Consider the following 12991-nt stretch of genomic DNA (forward strand, 5'->3'; position numbering starts at 1 on the left):
GAATGTACTTCATTTACTTTGACCAACTTAAGTACATCTTGTAAAAAGAATGAATGTAATTCATTTATTTTGACCAAGTTAAGTATATCTTGTAAAAACAACGACAACTTTCTTAGTCGGAATCCGTGGTTCAACGAGTCATTAAACTAAATGACTTTATCATTTACATTCACTTAATACCTAAAACATATCATTAAACTGTTTCTTCTAAATAAACTCGTAATTCTACGGGTCATTTCACTAGTATATTTTAAAGTATTATATGATAAACATTGTAAACTATAATCAATAATGTACGAATAGAATATAGAATATGATAGTGTTAAGACTAATTTTGTAGATGCAATTTGTATCTAGAATTAGTAGTATAACTACTCTCCGTGACTTGGAATCTAAGCTAACCCTTGTCAAGCCTTCATTTACACCCTCATCATCACATCTTGAAAACACACACATAAGCATATACTCTCAACTCACACTTTCTAACCAATCCTTCTTACACTTGTTTGCGTCTTATATGACTTACCTTGTATTCGGCACCTTGCCGGGTTTTTAATAATTCGCGGATGATCCGGTGTCGATGTCTCTGCCAAAATGGGCCGTATCATCTTAATCTGCATCATTCTTACTACTATTATGTTCTCCATCATCATATACATATCGCATATACGTATACATACATATACGTACTGTTACATGCATGTTCATTATCATCACATAAGCATGAATTGCTATAGATTAGCAATTTTCGATAGTATACTGTATATAGATCATTCTCTAATATAAAAGTTATCTTGAAGTTATTATTATTATTTTGAAAGACAACTTTTCGGCATCACTCGAGTGGACTTAACCACATTCGCAATCGTTGATTTGTCACGTACGCACGCACTTTTGGGAGGAAAACTCAATCTTATTGCAGGATCCCGATCCTTAAACCATCACGAGGGGCAGACGGACCAGGTTTGAATCTTGAATGGATCCAGGAGAAAATCCCCTTCAAAGTCAATTTAGAGCTCCATATTTCAGGAAGATTAATTAAGAGAGTGAGCTGAGCAAGACTCGAACTCATGACCTCAACCCTATCCCCAAACACAATGAATAAGGATACCACTCAACTAGAAGCACGGTGGTCCATGAAGTTATTAAATGAGTGTATTTCTTATTGCTATCAGGATATGTGCTTTGTTGGGTAGCTACATTTAAATCTTTTTTTTTTTTTTGCTCGATTGTGATTATTTTATTCTTTAATTTGTAACTTTATGAGTTGCTTGCTTCTCGTTGTAGCTAGGGATGACAATAGATTGAATATGGATCAGGTGATTCTATATCTACGTTCATATCCATTTAATTTTTGTTTATCCATATCCGTATTCATAATCGTTTACTTTTATTTCATCCATCCATATTCATATCCAATACATTAAGCGGGTTATAAATATCTATTGAATATTCACTAAAATATTAATCTAACGACGATTTTGGAGATTAAATATAGATTATAATAAATGAAAATGTGTAATCTTTATGTTTTTATTTATTACACATGTTTTAATTGTAATTTGTCGCCGAGTATGACTTTAATTGAATAAAATATGTGACAATATAAATAAATATTAGTTTAAACCAATTTAAATGTGTAACGTTTAATATTATAAGTAACAATTAAATTATTGTAACTTTTACGAAACTTATCTTTGTTAATAACTTTAGAATTTATAAGTTATATGTATATGTATATGCATATATTTTAGTACGTATATATGTATGTATAGATCTCGGGTGATAATGAATATGTTCATGGATGATAAAAATTGTCATTCATATCCGATTCAAAATTTTTTTCGATCATCCATATTTATATCCGTATTCATTATTTATCCATTAAGTTCATCTATATCCATTATCAATGGATCGGATCGGATGAATATTCATGGATGGAACGTCCATTGCCATTCCTGGTTGTAGCTTTGGTTTTTAGTTTGTCTGGGGCTTTGCGTTTGTTTCACTTCCTACTTTGCTAGGGTTGTGTTCTCGATTTTGTTTTCCGTCTTGTTTGTTTGTCTTTGTTTTGTTTTGTACTAGTTTTTTTTTTTTTTTTTTTTTTTTTTTTTACAAAAGATTCATGTTCAGTCTAAGTTTTTTCTTTTTTTTAAATATTAAGATATGCGCTCATCAACTATTGACTTTTTTTTGTCAATATTACCAATATAACTAATAGACAAAATTTGTCTTATTTGTTATGAATAGTACTATTCAATTTTTTATTTTTTACAAACCAACCCCCTAACTTTCATTAAAATACAAATCGAACCTCCTACTTTATACCTAAATTATAAATTATTACTTATCCCATCACTAACACCAAAAACATCGACCACGCTTTACCGGCTTCTACACTGCGCTCAAACAGTAGGACCCACATAGGCCACTACTGTGCTACATTTTTTTTTTGTCTCCAACGATAAAAGAAGCAACTTTCTTAAAAGGAACATCCCTTCAATGCTACCAAAAGATGTCGAAAAATATTTTTTTTTACAAAATAGATCAACTAACTTTAACGCTAAAAGAAGCAACTTTCACAAAAGGAACAACCCTTCAATGTTAGATGTCGAATTTTTTATTTTTTTTTACAAAATAGATCTACAAAAAGAAAGACTTTTTTTTTAACTCGCATTCAAAACGGAGCCCCCGGCGCGAAGCGAGGGCTCCACAACTAGTGATTACTATTTACTACGAGTATAAATTTAAACAAGAAATAGTGTTTTTTTTTTGTCGAATACTCTCATTTGTCATGCACTCACGCATTTTGAGAAAACCTTAATTTCATTGCAGGACCCTAATCCTTAAATCGTTTCGAGGGGACAGACGAATCGGATTTAATCTCTGAATAGATCTAGAGAAAACGCACCTAGAGTTAATCTGGAGCTCTTTTTTTAGACAGATTAATTAATAATTAATATATTCATGCTTGAACCCATAACGTGAACCTCAAACTAGGGGTGTTCAAAACCGGATATCCGAAAATTCGGATATCCGAATTTCGGATATCCGAAAATTCGGATAGTGATTTTGGTCATCCGAAATCCGAATCCGAAATTTCGGATATCCGAAATTCGGATATCTGAAATTTCGGATTCGGATTCTGGATAATCAAAATATCCGAAATCTATATTAAATATATAAAAATTGTAAAAAAAAAAAAAAACAAATGACAAACACAAAATGGAGAACTAATAGAAAACGATTCTACCAAGAAAATTGATAAATATGTACATGAACTTATTATACAACACTATAAGCAATAACAGAACACAATAGATTATGTACCAAATATCCAATAGTCCATTAAAATAAAGTATACAGTAGTGGTCGTGATTTAAAAGATATAATTAAAACTCAATTTGGTGTTGGACTACAGTGCAGCTCGGACTGTAAGAGTAAAATCAAAGTTGATGATTCAGAGTTGCACCTTCGGAAGCTTAAGTCTCATGAGGTCAGACATTATTACGATTTATTTGAGACGAGATTATTAGATGAAGAGATGAAGATGCGATGACTGATGAGAATAGAAGATGAAATCGGCTTCTAGTCAGAGAGAAAGAAAGTACTCCGTAGTTGGTTACCTAGATCTAGGGTTTTCTAAATTATAAGTGGAAATGTAAATACAAATTGTACGCTTCTTTTCACCTTTTGGGACTTGGGCCTTATCCAGTCCTATCCTACAATAATATATTACAAATATACAAATATCATTTATTAGTAATATATATTTTCGGATATCGGATATCCGATTATCCGAATATTTTGAAAAGCTCTATCCGAAACTCGAATCCGAAAAATCGGATATCCGATTTTCGGATATCCGAAAATCCGGATATCCGATTTTTCGGATATTTTCGGATATTTTCGGATCGGATTTTCCGGATTCAGATTCGATTATAATTAACACCCCTACCTCAAACCCCACACAAACAGATTGATTTCTAATTGACAGGTTTTTGGTAGCGAACAATATTTTAACACAAACACACTTACTTCCACGAGGTACTATAATAAATGTTTTTTTTTTTCTTGGAAAAATAGTACTACCATCTTGAAACAAGGTGCCCCTCAAATGGCAATATACTAATAAAACAACACCATTGTCTTCTTCTACACAAGACTTCTTCTGTACTCTTGTTCTTCAAACACACTTTTTAGGCTTTATTTGTCATTTATATATATATTTTGCAAAACAAGTAGCTTAATTTGAAGAACACAAGAATGAGTGTTTCAAAGTTCATAAAATGTGTTACTGTTGGTGATGGAGCTGTTGGCAAAACTTGTATGCTCATTTGTTATACTAGTAACAAATTTCCCACTGTAAGTATGCATACATACATACATACATACATACATACATACATACATACATACATAATCTGTAGTGGTAGATGCTTATACCTTCTTTTACAACTTCCAATACAGAAAGTACATGCAATTAGAGCATCTATATCTCTGTTTTTGCTAGTTATAATTTGTGGGTTTTATGTTCTTAGCAATGTTTAACTGATCATTAGATAATTTAGATGTTAATTTGACCTTTTTTACAACTTCCACTTCGCAAAGTACAAGTCTTTATAGCATTATTGTCTTCGTTGTTTGTGCTAAACATATTGTGGGTTTAATCTTAGATGTTAATAACTTGCAAGTTTATGTCAATTGTAAGATTTTGTAACAAAGATTGAATCTTTTTAATTCTGTTTTGACAGGATTATATTCCAACAGTTTTTGACAATTTCAGTGCTAATGTAGCAGTTGATGGAAACATTGTTAACTTGGGATTATGGGATACTGCTGGTAATTGATCAAAAATTAAATCTTTATGATTTCATGTTTTACAGTGTTTAGCTACTTAATACTCCATTTCAACACCTGTTTCATTTTTATCTGCAAATTTGCAATAACTTGGGCCATATGTGTGACAATAGTCTTTTTGGTGAATTGAAGGTCAGGAAGATTATAGCAGATTAAGGCCACTGAGTTACAGAGGTGCAGATATATTTGTGTTAGCTTTCTCTTTAATCAGTAGGGCAAGCTATGAAAATGTCCTTAAAAAGGTACAATAATCTTTAGTGCTCTCTTCTTTTTCTAAATTTTCAAATCTTTCTTTAATGACCATAAAGCTGACTTATTTGAATTTGAAATGAATTAAGCTTTCACTATCAACCCTTTTTAGGTATCTTGATTTTGTAGTTGAAATCTTTTTATTCACAGCCTTATTTCAGTGTTAGAGTTGATTTTGACTTTTTTTAGAGTTATATGGATTGATCAAGAGCTGTAAACTTCAAATATGATAGTATATGAGTTACAGTAGAGAAAAAAGTGCCAAACTTTCCAACTACATTTTTTATGTTATAGTAATTTCATAAATCTTGAACAAAAAATAACCATAATCAAGTTGAAAGTTGTTACTTCTCTTGTCAAATAACACTCAATTTGACATTTTTAAGTGAACATATATTTTGTAACTTAGGTAATCAGTAAGAACGTAAGCCAATTTCGACTACGTATCCTTTTATGTTGTAGTAGTTGATTGAATCATAATCAACTCGAATGCTATTTATCTACTACTTTTTTAACTTCCAAAACTAGACTTTTTTTTTGGACATCAGTTTGGGATCACCAGGTGACTAAACCACCCACGCGTTCATCTCCTGTACCGTAATTGCATAACCCGCCCCAACTACTACCCTGGAGGAAACTCGGACCAATCCAAGGGCATGGCCGGTAAAACCCCCCTCCCCGCTGCCCCCGCACTAAGCGAAAGGTGACATCGGTGGATACTTCATAGATAACATTGAGTGCAATGTTGCAGCCCAGCTACAACTCAATGTTTCCAAAACTAGACCTGATCTTGACTTTTCCAAAGCTAGATGGATTAGTAATTAATTTTGGTTTATCAATTGTTGAGAAAGAAGATTCACTACAATTATCAGGAAAATTGGACAAATTATAACTTCATTTCAAGTTAAGTCAATTTTGACCTTTTTTTTTGTACAGTGGATGCCGGAACTTCGAAGATTCGCTCCAAATGTCCCCGTAGTACTCGTTGGAACAAAATTAGGTGTGGATCACTATCTATAAATATTCCAGTAGAACAGTGGATCAAGATTTATTGAATATGAACGTTAACCTGTTTTCCTCTATTTTGATTCCAGACCTTCGCAACGACAACGGATATTATGCTGATCATATGGGTTCTAATGTTATTACTTCTGCCCAGGTACTAAATCAACAATCTTTTGAGATTTTAATTTTGATATGCTATGTAAAAACTAAAAGATAGTTTATTTATTCAACATTTGATACTTGTTAGGGCGAGGAACTAAGGAAACAAATCGGTGCATCTGCTTATATTGAATGCAGCTCGAAAACTCAACAGGTAAACTATATGGAACAAAGAACTCTTAGTTTTAAATTTAATTTTGTTTATCATGCCTACTTCACACTTTATTTATTTCTGATTTTGATAAAATTATTTAGAATGTGAAAGCGGTATTTGATACGGCCATCAAGGTCGTCCTTCAACCTCCTAGGCGTAAAGAGGTGGTGAGGCAAAAAAGGCGTAAAAGTTCAGGGTGCTCGATTGTGTAAGTACAGTATTACTTTACAACTTTCATTCCTTCTTTTACATAATCACATTCAACAGTTTCATTTTTATATATCAAACTCCATGAACTGAAAATGTTGAAGATAAAAAAACTATTGTTTGATCTAGAATAGAAGTTGGAACCATATAATGACTTAAAGTCTTAAATCTTAGCCTTTAGGCATTAAAGATTGTACTTTATGAATTGGAAATTATACCATTGACAAACTTTTGTTTGGCGATAACAGGGGCATTATGTGTGGTGGTTGTGCAGCGTAAGGATTGCTATGTCTCGAAGCTTTTGATGTCCGTTTGTTGACTATCCGATTGTTGTTTTTCAGTTTTATTTTCAAGCTTTAGTTGTATGTGAATGTTGTTAGGCGCAGTTGATATAGTCTAATGATCATGTAGGGTGTTTTTTGCTGCTGCTGCTGTTTTGTATTTTGTATGAATGTCATTGTGATGGTGTATTTCTAAGTTAGAGTTGTTTAGTTTACATCTCATGTGAGATGAACTTTTTTACTATCATGTGTGTCAAATTATTAATTAATTATTAACCCTTTATATACTAAATGCGATGGGAGTGTATGTAGTTTTAGTTATATTGGGATGTAGTTTTGACTTTGTGTTCACACTACAAACGGACTCTTAACTTTGCGTATATTTACACAACGACCCCTCAAGTTTACACTTTCTCAGGGGTTAAACCCTTATATACTAAATGTGATGGGAGCTTGTGTAGTTTTAGTTATATTGGGATGTAGTTTTAACTTTGTGTTCACACAAACGGTCCCTCAACTTTGCGTATATTTATACAACGACCCTTCAAATTTACATTTTCCCTTTATATACTAAATGTGATGGGAGTCTGTGTAGTTTTAGTTATATTGGGATGTAGTTTTGACTTTGTGTTCACACTACAAACAGTCCCTCAACTTTGTGTATATTTACACAATGACCCCTCAAGTTTACACTTTCTCAGGGGTTAAACCCTTATATACTACTAAATGTGATGGGAGCTTGTGTAGTTTTAGTTATATTGGGATGTAGTTTTAACTTTGTGTTCACACAAACGGTCCCTCAACTTTGCGTATATTTACACAACGACCCTTCAAGTTTACATTTTTTCAGGGGTTAAAAGTGTAAATATATAATTTAATTAAAATAAAAGAAACTAATTCCACCCGAATATATAACGGACCCTATCTTCTCGCTCGGTGCGAGTTAAATTTTTTCGAGACCACCGTTCAATTACGAAAAATCTAACCAACCCAACGAGACTAACTATACGCGAAACGGACAATTTTTTAAAAAACGCTAATACAACGACAACCCGTATCTTCCCGCTCGCCACGAATTAAATTTTTTCGACGGCAGCGTCAGACTCGAAATAATTTTATGAACAAAATGAAACTAACCACTTTCGAAACGGAAACTTTTTAAAAAACGCTAAACACAACGACAACCCGTATCTTTCTGCTCGCCGGGAGTTAAATTTTTCCGACAGCCCCGTTACACTCGAAAAAATTTATTGAATAAAACAAAACTAACTACTTCTAAACGGATACTTTTTAAAAAACGCTTAACACAACGACATCTAAAACCGCGCTTAATACATGAGCCTTGTTCTACTCTGTAAATACACAACGTTACGTTAAATATGAATACGCAGGCCGAAAGCCCCAGCCACAACGCGCGGGCCGGTCCGGACTAGTTTAAGATTAATGTTTGAATATAAAAATCCTCAAGATTTGTGACATGATCAGTATTTGGTAATGGTCAAACAATCATGTAACAGAGTTGTAAATTTATGTGTGCAAATTATTATAAAGTTAAGGGTCCAAACTTATAATTTTCCCTAATGGAATCAGACCGATATATATTTGTCAGAGAAATAAAGATACGATATTCACGTGGCGTACAATTGTGGTCAACTGAAAGAAAAAATAAGTGGAGTCAGAGAGTCAAGGTCAAACTCGGAGTCAGAAAATGTTAGCCTACTCCCTAAATACTTTTCTGAGAGAGTTACTCGATTAGGTGGTGTCAGAGTAACAAAAAAAATAAAAAAAAATGTCAAAAGCTCATTCAAACCAGCATTTGACGATCCCACGACACCTCCATTACTCGGGCCGGAACTCCTGTTTCTGCTGGGCCTGTTAACGGGCCAAGTACACGGGCCAGAAATCCTACGGTTTCAGCTGGGCCGCAGGAAGTGTGTTCCGTCAAACGTCGGTCGAGGTGGTAGATTGTTTTGTGATTATACTGATGTATTATGTAATGGATTTTGTCGGGATTGGGAAAAATTAAACAAGGCAAACTTGAAGGAAGTTGGGTTTGAAGATGATACGGTTAAAGAGGTTGATAAGACGGGGAGAAAAAAAAAAGACGAAAGAAGAGTCGTGTTCTTATCGTTTGCACGTAGATAGTGACCACGTATGTGTTGAAGATTCGATCCAAAATGCGTTTAAAGATGATCAAATAGACTACCACAAAGATTGCTCATTGGTGTCAGGGCGCAAATCCGACGTGAAAGGTTTTTTTAAGATCTTGAAGATCGTGGTAAAATAGCCCTCTCCTCGGGAAATTTGGTTGGTGATGGTTCATCTAATGTTTTGACTTACAAGATCGTCAATCGTGTCGGAAAAATATTGATTCATAGACGTTATACGCTATAATGAATAAATTTGTTCCATAATGTGGTGGCCTATGCTTCATCCACATTCATCTTGGCAGAAAATGACAAATGCTCAAATCATGGTGTACGGCGGCCGAGGTATCAGAGTGTCTGATTAAATTTCTATATTTTGAAACTTAATAAAGGTTAAAGGAACACGCACAAATTTTGATGTTTTGAAACCAATCACCAATTCCTCGGTTCGTCGTCTAGTCCGGTGGTTATCATTAGAATTATTTTTTGCTTAAATCATTGAAGTGTGTAAAGTTTGATTGGTTGTTAAATTTTGACAGGTGGCGTAATTTGATTTGTTTTGCTGATACCACTGTGTTTTGTCATTGTCCAAAGTTTTTCACGTTTAGAAATTAGAATTGTACGGAGTAAAGATTAATGACACTGTTCATTCAAGTAAATTTTTTGTTCGTTTTTATGGGAAGTCAACATTATTCCTTTTTGATAACTCATAATTATCATAGCTAAATCATATTCACAAATGTGGAATTTCCCATAAAAATATAGAGTATTTTGTTAGCTATAATTCTAAGAAAAATTTAAATAAAAACATACACAACACATGTTTTCTCTGACTTGGGATTTGGTCCAACGGATCCTCACTGGAAATTTTAAAATCTCACCCTCCCAGCACCAATAACCACCCCATCTCCTCCACTTTCCTCCATCAACATTCCACCTTTAATATGAATCCATCCTTTAATTCAATTAAAAGGCTTCAAGTCTTCAACCACCACACTATATTCATTTCCCATCTACCCTAATTCCCTTTCCTTTTCGAATCATATAAATACCTAAACATCATGAACCCTAAATCAATTAATCACTCAGCCACAAACAATCATTCCCCAATTTCTTCTCCATTTCAACCTCCTCTTATATTGGAAAATATCATCAACCCTTCGTCAATTCCTGAAGATGGAGGTCCGATTAAAGACAGTGAGCAATCAGACAAAGGTAATAACACTGCTTTTATCGGTAGAATTGAGGCGTCTGTTACTCGTAACATGGTAGAATCTACTTTTGGACGAATCGGGACTCTAGCAGAGATCAAATGGTGGCCATCTAGGCGGTATGCATTCGTCTCTTATGTTCACACGTCAGATGCACAAAATGCAGTTGTTGAGCTCAACGGCTCTAATGTGTTTGGACGGTCAATTTACGTTGGATGGCCAAAGGCTAAAGGCAGGACTAATTCCGGAAGATCGGGTGGTAATTTTGCTAATAAACTGAGGTATATTTCGGGCATTAAATTGAGGAGCAGAGCAATTCCAAATGACATGATTTTAAACCAGTTAAACTTGGCGGTCATGTTAATTGATTTGGTTCCGATTGAGGCTACGAAGGTTTCAAGTTTCTTGATTGAGTGCAAGGCTCACGTTTCACATGTTTCTCGGTTCGGGCATTACGGTATTATATGTATCCGTGGAGATGAAGATAGCTATCACAACATCATCAACTCTCAGTCTCCTAAGTTCGTTTTGATCGCTCCTGTTTCTGAGTCGGAAGATTCCTTCCATCGCTATGCTTGGTTGGAACTAACAGGTCTACCCGTTTCGTATGCTTCAAAGGTTAATGCTTCAGTCATGGGTTCTCTTTTTGGATAAGTTATTGCAGTGTCGAAGTCTTCTTCCGATTTAGGTAACGTCGGTTCTTTGTTCGTTTTTGTTAAATCTACTAATGCTAAACATAGTCATGATATGGTTGATGTAGATTTAGTGAATTCTTCGTATTCTAAATGTGTTGTTTGGGTGTCGGAGTTATCTGATCCCAATAATGTGCATCGGTTCATTTTTGATACTTTCGATCAATATTTGATGCAGGTCACTAATAGGTTTATAATGACTAGTGGATCAAATGTTATTGAGAATATTGTTCGACTTGAAAAGGAGTCTGTGTATTTTAATCAAGTCGATTCTTTAGCCGGTTCAATGAAGGCCCCTGATATTCCTGTCAACTCGAATTTAGAGAGTGGGGTGGAACCGAGTCAAGAGGCGAACACGTTTACATGTTCTCCTGTCATCAGGTTCGGTTCGATGAAGGATTCTGTTTTAAAGAAGGTTGCGGACAGTACGAATGTCAGGGTTATACGATTTGGTAGTTTAAATGTTGACGAATTAGATAATTGTGACATTCCAAATCCCGTTACTCCCCTTCCAGATTCTTTGAATTTTGAGGGTGTGCAATCCGTTAATTTGGTTGCTAATAATGTAATGGCTACACCTACTGATTTGGGTGTTGTTGAGGTTGGAATTAATTCTTTGGTTAACAAAGTGGAGATCAATGTTAATAAATTCCTCAAACTTTAGAGTTAAACGAAGACAATGTCACTTTTGTGAAAAGGTTGGATCGATTGAAGAAAGACATGAAGCAGAAGAAGGAAGAATTGAAGGCAAGTCGAGAGAATACAACAAATGAAGATAGGCCTTCACCGATCTTGATTGGCCGTAGTAAAAGGATTTATTACGATTGTGAGGAGTCCTCGTGCGAAGGTTTTTTTAAGTCGTGGTATGTTTTTAAAAGAAATGCTTCTAGAGATCTACTTGAAGACGTGAACTTGCGGTCAAGAAGGAATGTCGTCTCCACTTCGGGTTCTTATAAGCTCATTGATCACGATGAAGACTTGGATTATGGGGAAGCCATTCAAAACTTGTTTATGGGTGACAAGGTAGACAAGAAGGGTGGTTTTGCGGAGTCGAGTAAAGGCGGTTCTTCGGTTTTAGGGAAAGGTCAAATGACCAAAGAGGCTTTTGCGGCTTTTGATGTTATGATGACGTGTATGGTCGAGAGTGAACCAATTACGGTCAATTTTATTAATTCTAGTGAGATCTCCCACGCGCCGGTTAAAAATAAGCATCATCAAAAGCGGAAGAATGATATAAGCTAAAAAGTCATGTTTTTACCCCGATATTGAGTCCCAAAAGTGTGATGATCCGTCCAAATCCCTTTGAACGAATACATCATTCATCAATTTCACAGTGAGGTACTGATCTCTACATGATACGTTTTGTAAAAATTACATTCTTTTGAAAAGGCACACCATAATTGAATATCAAATTCCAAGGTTTTTGACATTTGATGATTTCCACATATAGACAATCACCGTAATTAATAGTTTACAATACTATATCCGTTGATAATGCAGTCAAAATAAGATACATGGTGATGATTTTGTGAATGCAACGTTTTCTCGAATAAAGCATGTATGACTCCATGCACATAGCTTGTAACACATATAAGAAAACAGCGGAAGACTTCTAGGAACCTGAGAATAAACATGCTTAAAAGTGTCAACACAAAGGTTGGTGAGTTCATAGTTTTAATGTTGCGCATAATCCGTATATAAAGGTGGATCACAAGATTTCAGTTGTTTCATCCTGAAACGTTTATCAAAATATTCTACAAGATTGAGCACCCTGGTAACTAAACTTTAACGTATATATAATAAGTACCCCTGTTTTAACATACATGCAACCAACATGTACAATACACGCCAACCAACGTGTACTAAACTCAAATAGCATACGTCTGTTTTATAGTTCAGGCTAGGGTTTCTATACCTGGAACAGAAGGGGATGTCAAGCCCTATGGATCCATATACAACTATTCGCGCCCACCAGTTCTTATAACTGGCAGTTACTAGTTACCAAAGCTAAGGGATTTTCGGTTCA

General features: G+C 34.6%; 1 protein-coding gene across 1 annotated transcript; it reads left to right on the top strand.

The window, feature by feature from the left end:
- The first annotated feature begins 4123 nt into the window (after positions 1–4123).
- On the top strand, positions 4124–7097 carry LOC139890504 (rac-like GTP-binding protein ARAC7). The gene is made up of 8 exons (XM_071873379.1): positions 4124–4365; positions 4755–4842; positions 4993–5102; positions 6046–6109; positions 6204–6268; positions 6362–6427; positions 6529–6635; positions 6883–7097. The coding sequence occupies exons 1-8, from the start codon at positions 4267–4269 to the stop codon at positions 6911–6913; spliced, it is 630 nt and encodes a 209-aa protein (XP_071729480.1). The 5' UTR covers positions 4124–4266; the 3' UTR covers positions 6914–7097.
- Positions 7098–12991: the final 5894 nt, after the last annotated feature.

Source organism: Rutidosis leptorrhynchoides, chromosome 2, assembly GCF_046630445.1.
Source record: "Rutidosis leptorrhynchoides isolate AG116_Rl617_1_P2 chromosome 2, CSIRO_AGI_Rlap_v1, whole genome shotgun sequence".
Classification (NCBI taxonomy): Eukaryota; Viridiplantae; Streptophyta; class Magnoliopsida; order Asterales; family Asteraceae; genus Rutidosis; species Rutidosis leptorrhynchoides.

Coding starts and splice junctions, on each gene's coding strand:
- LOC139890504 (XM_071873379.1), top strand. CDS start 4,267: ATGAGTGTTTCAAAGTTCATAAAATGTGTTACTGTTGGTGATGGAGCT. Junction 5,103..6,045: donor ATGAAAATGTCCTTAAAAAG/GTACAATAATCT, acceptor TTTTTTGTACAG/TGGATGCCGGAACTTCGAAG. Junction 6,110..6,203: donor ACTCGTTGGAACAAAATTAG/GTGTGGATCACT, acceptor TTTTGATTCCAG/ACCTTCGCAACGACAACGGA.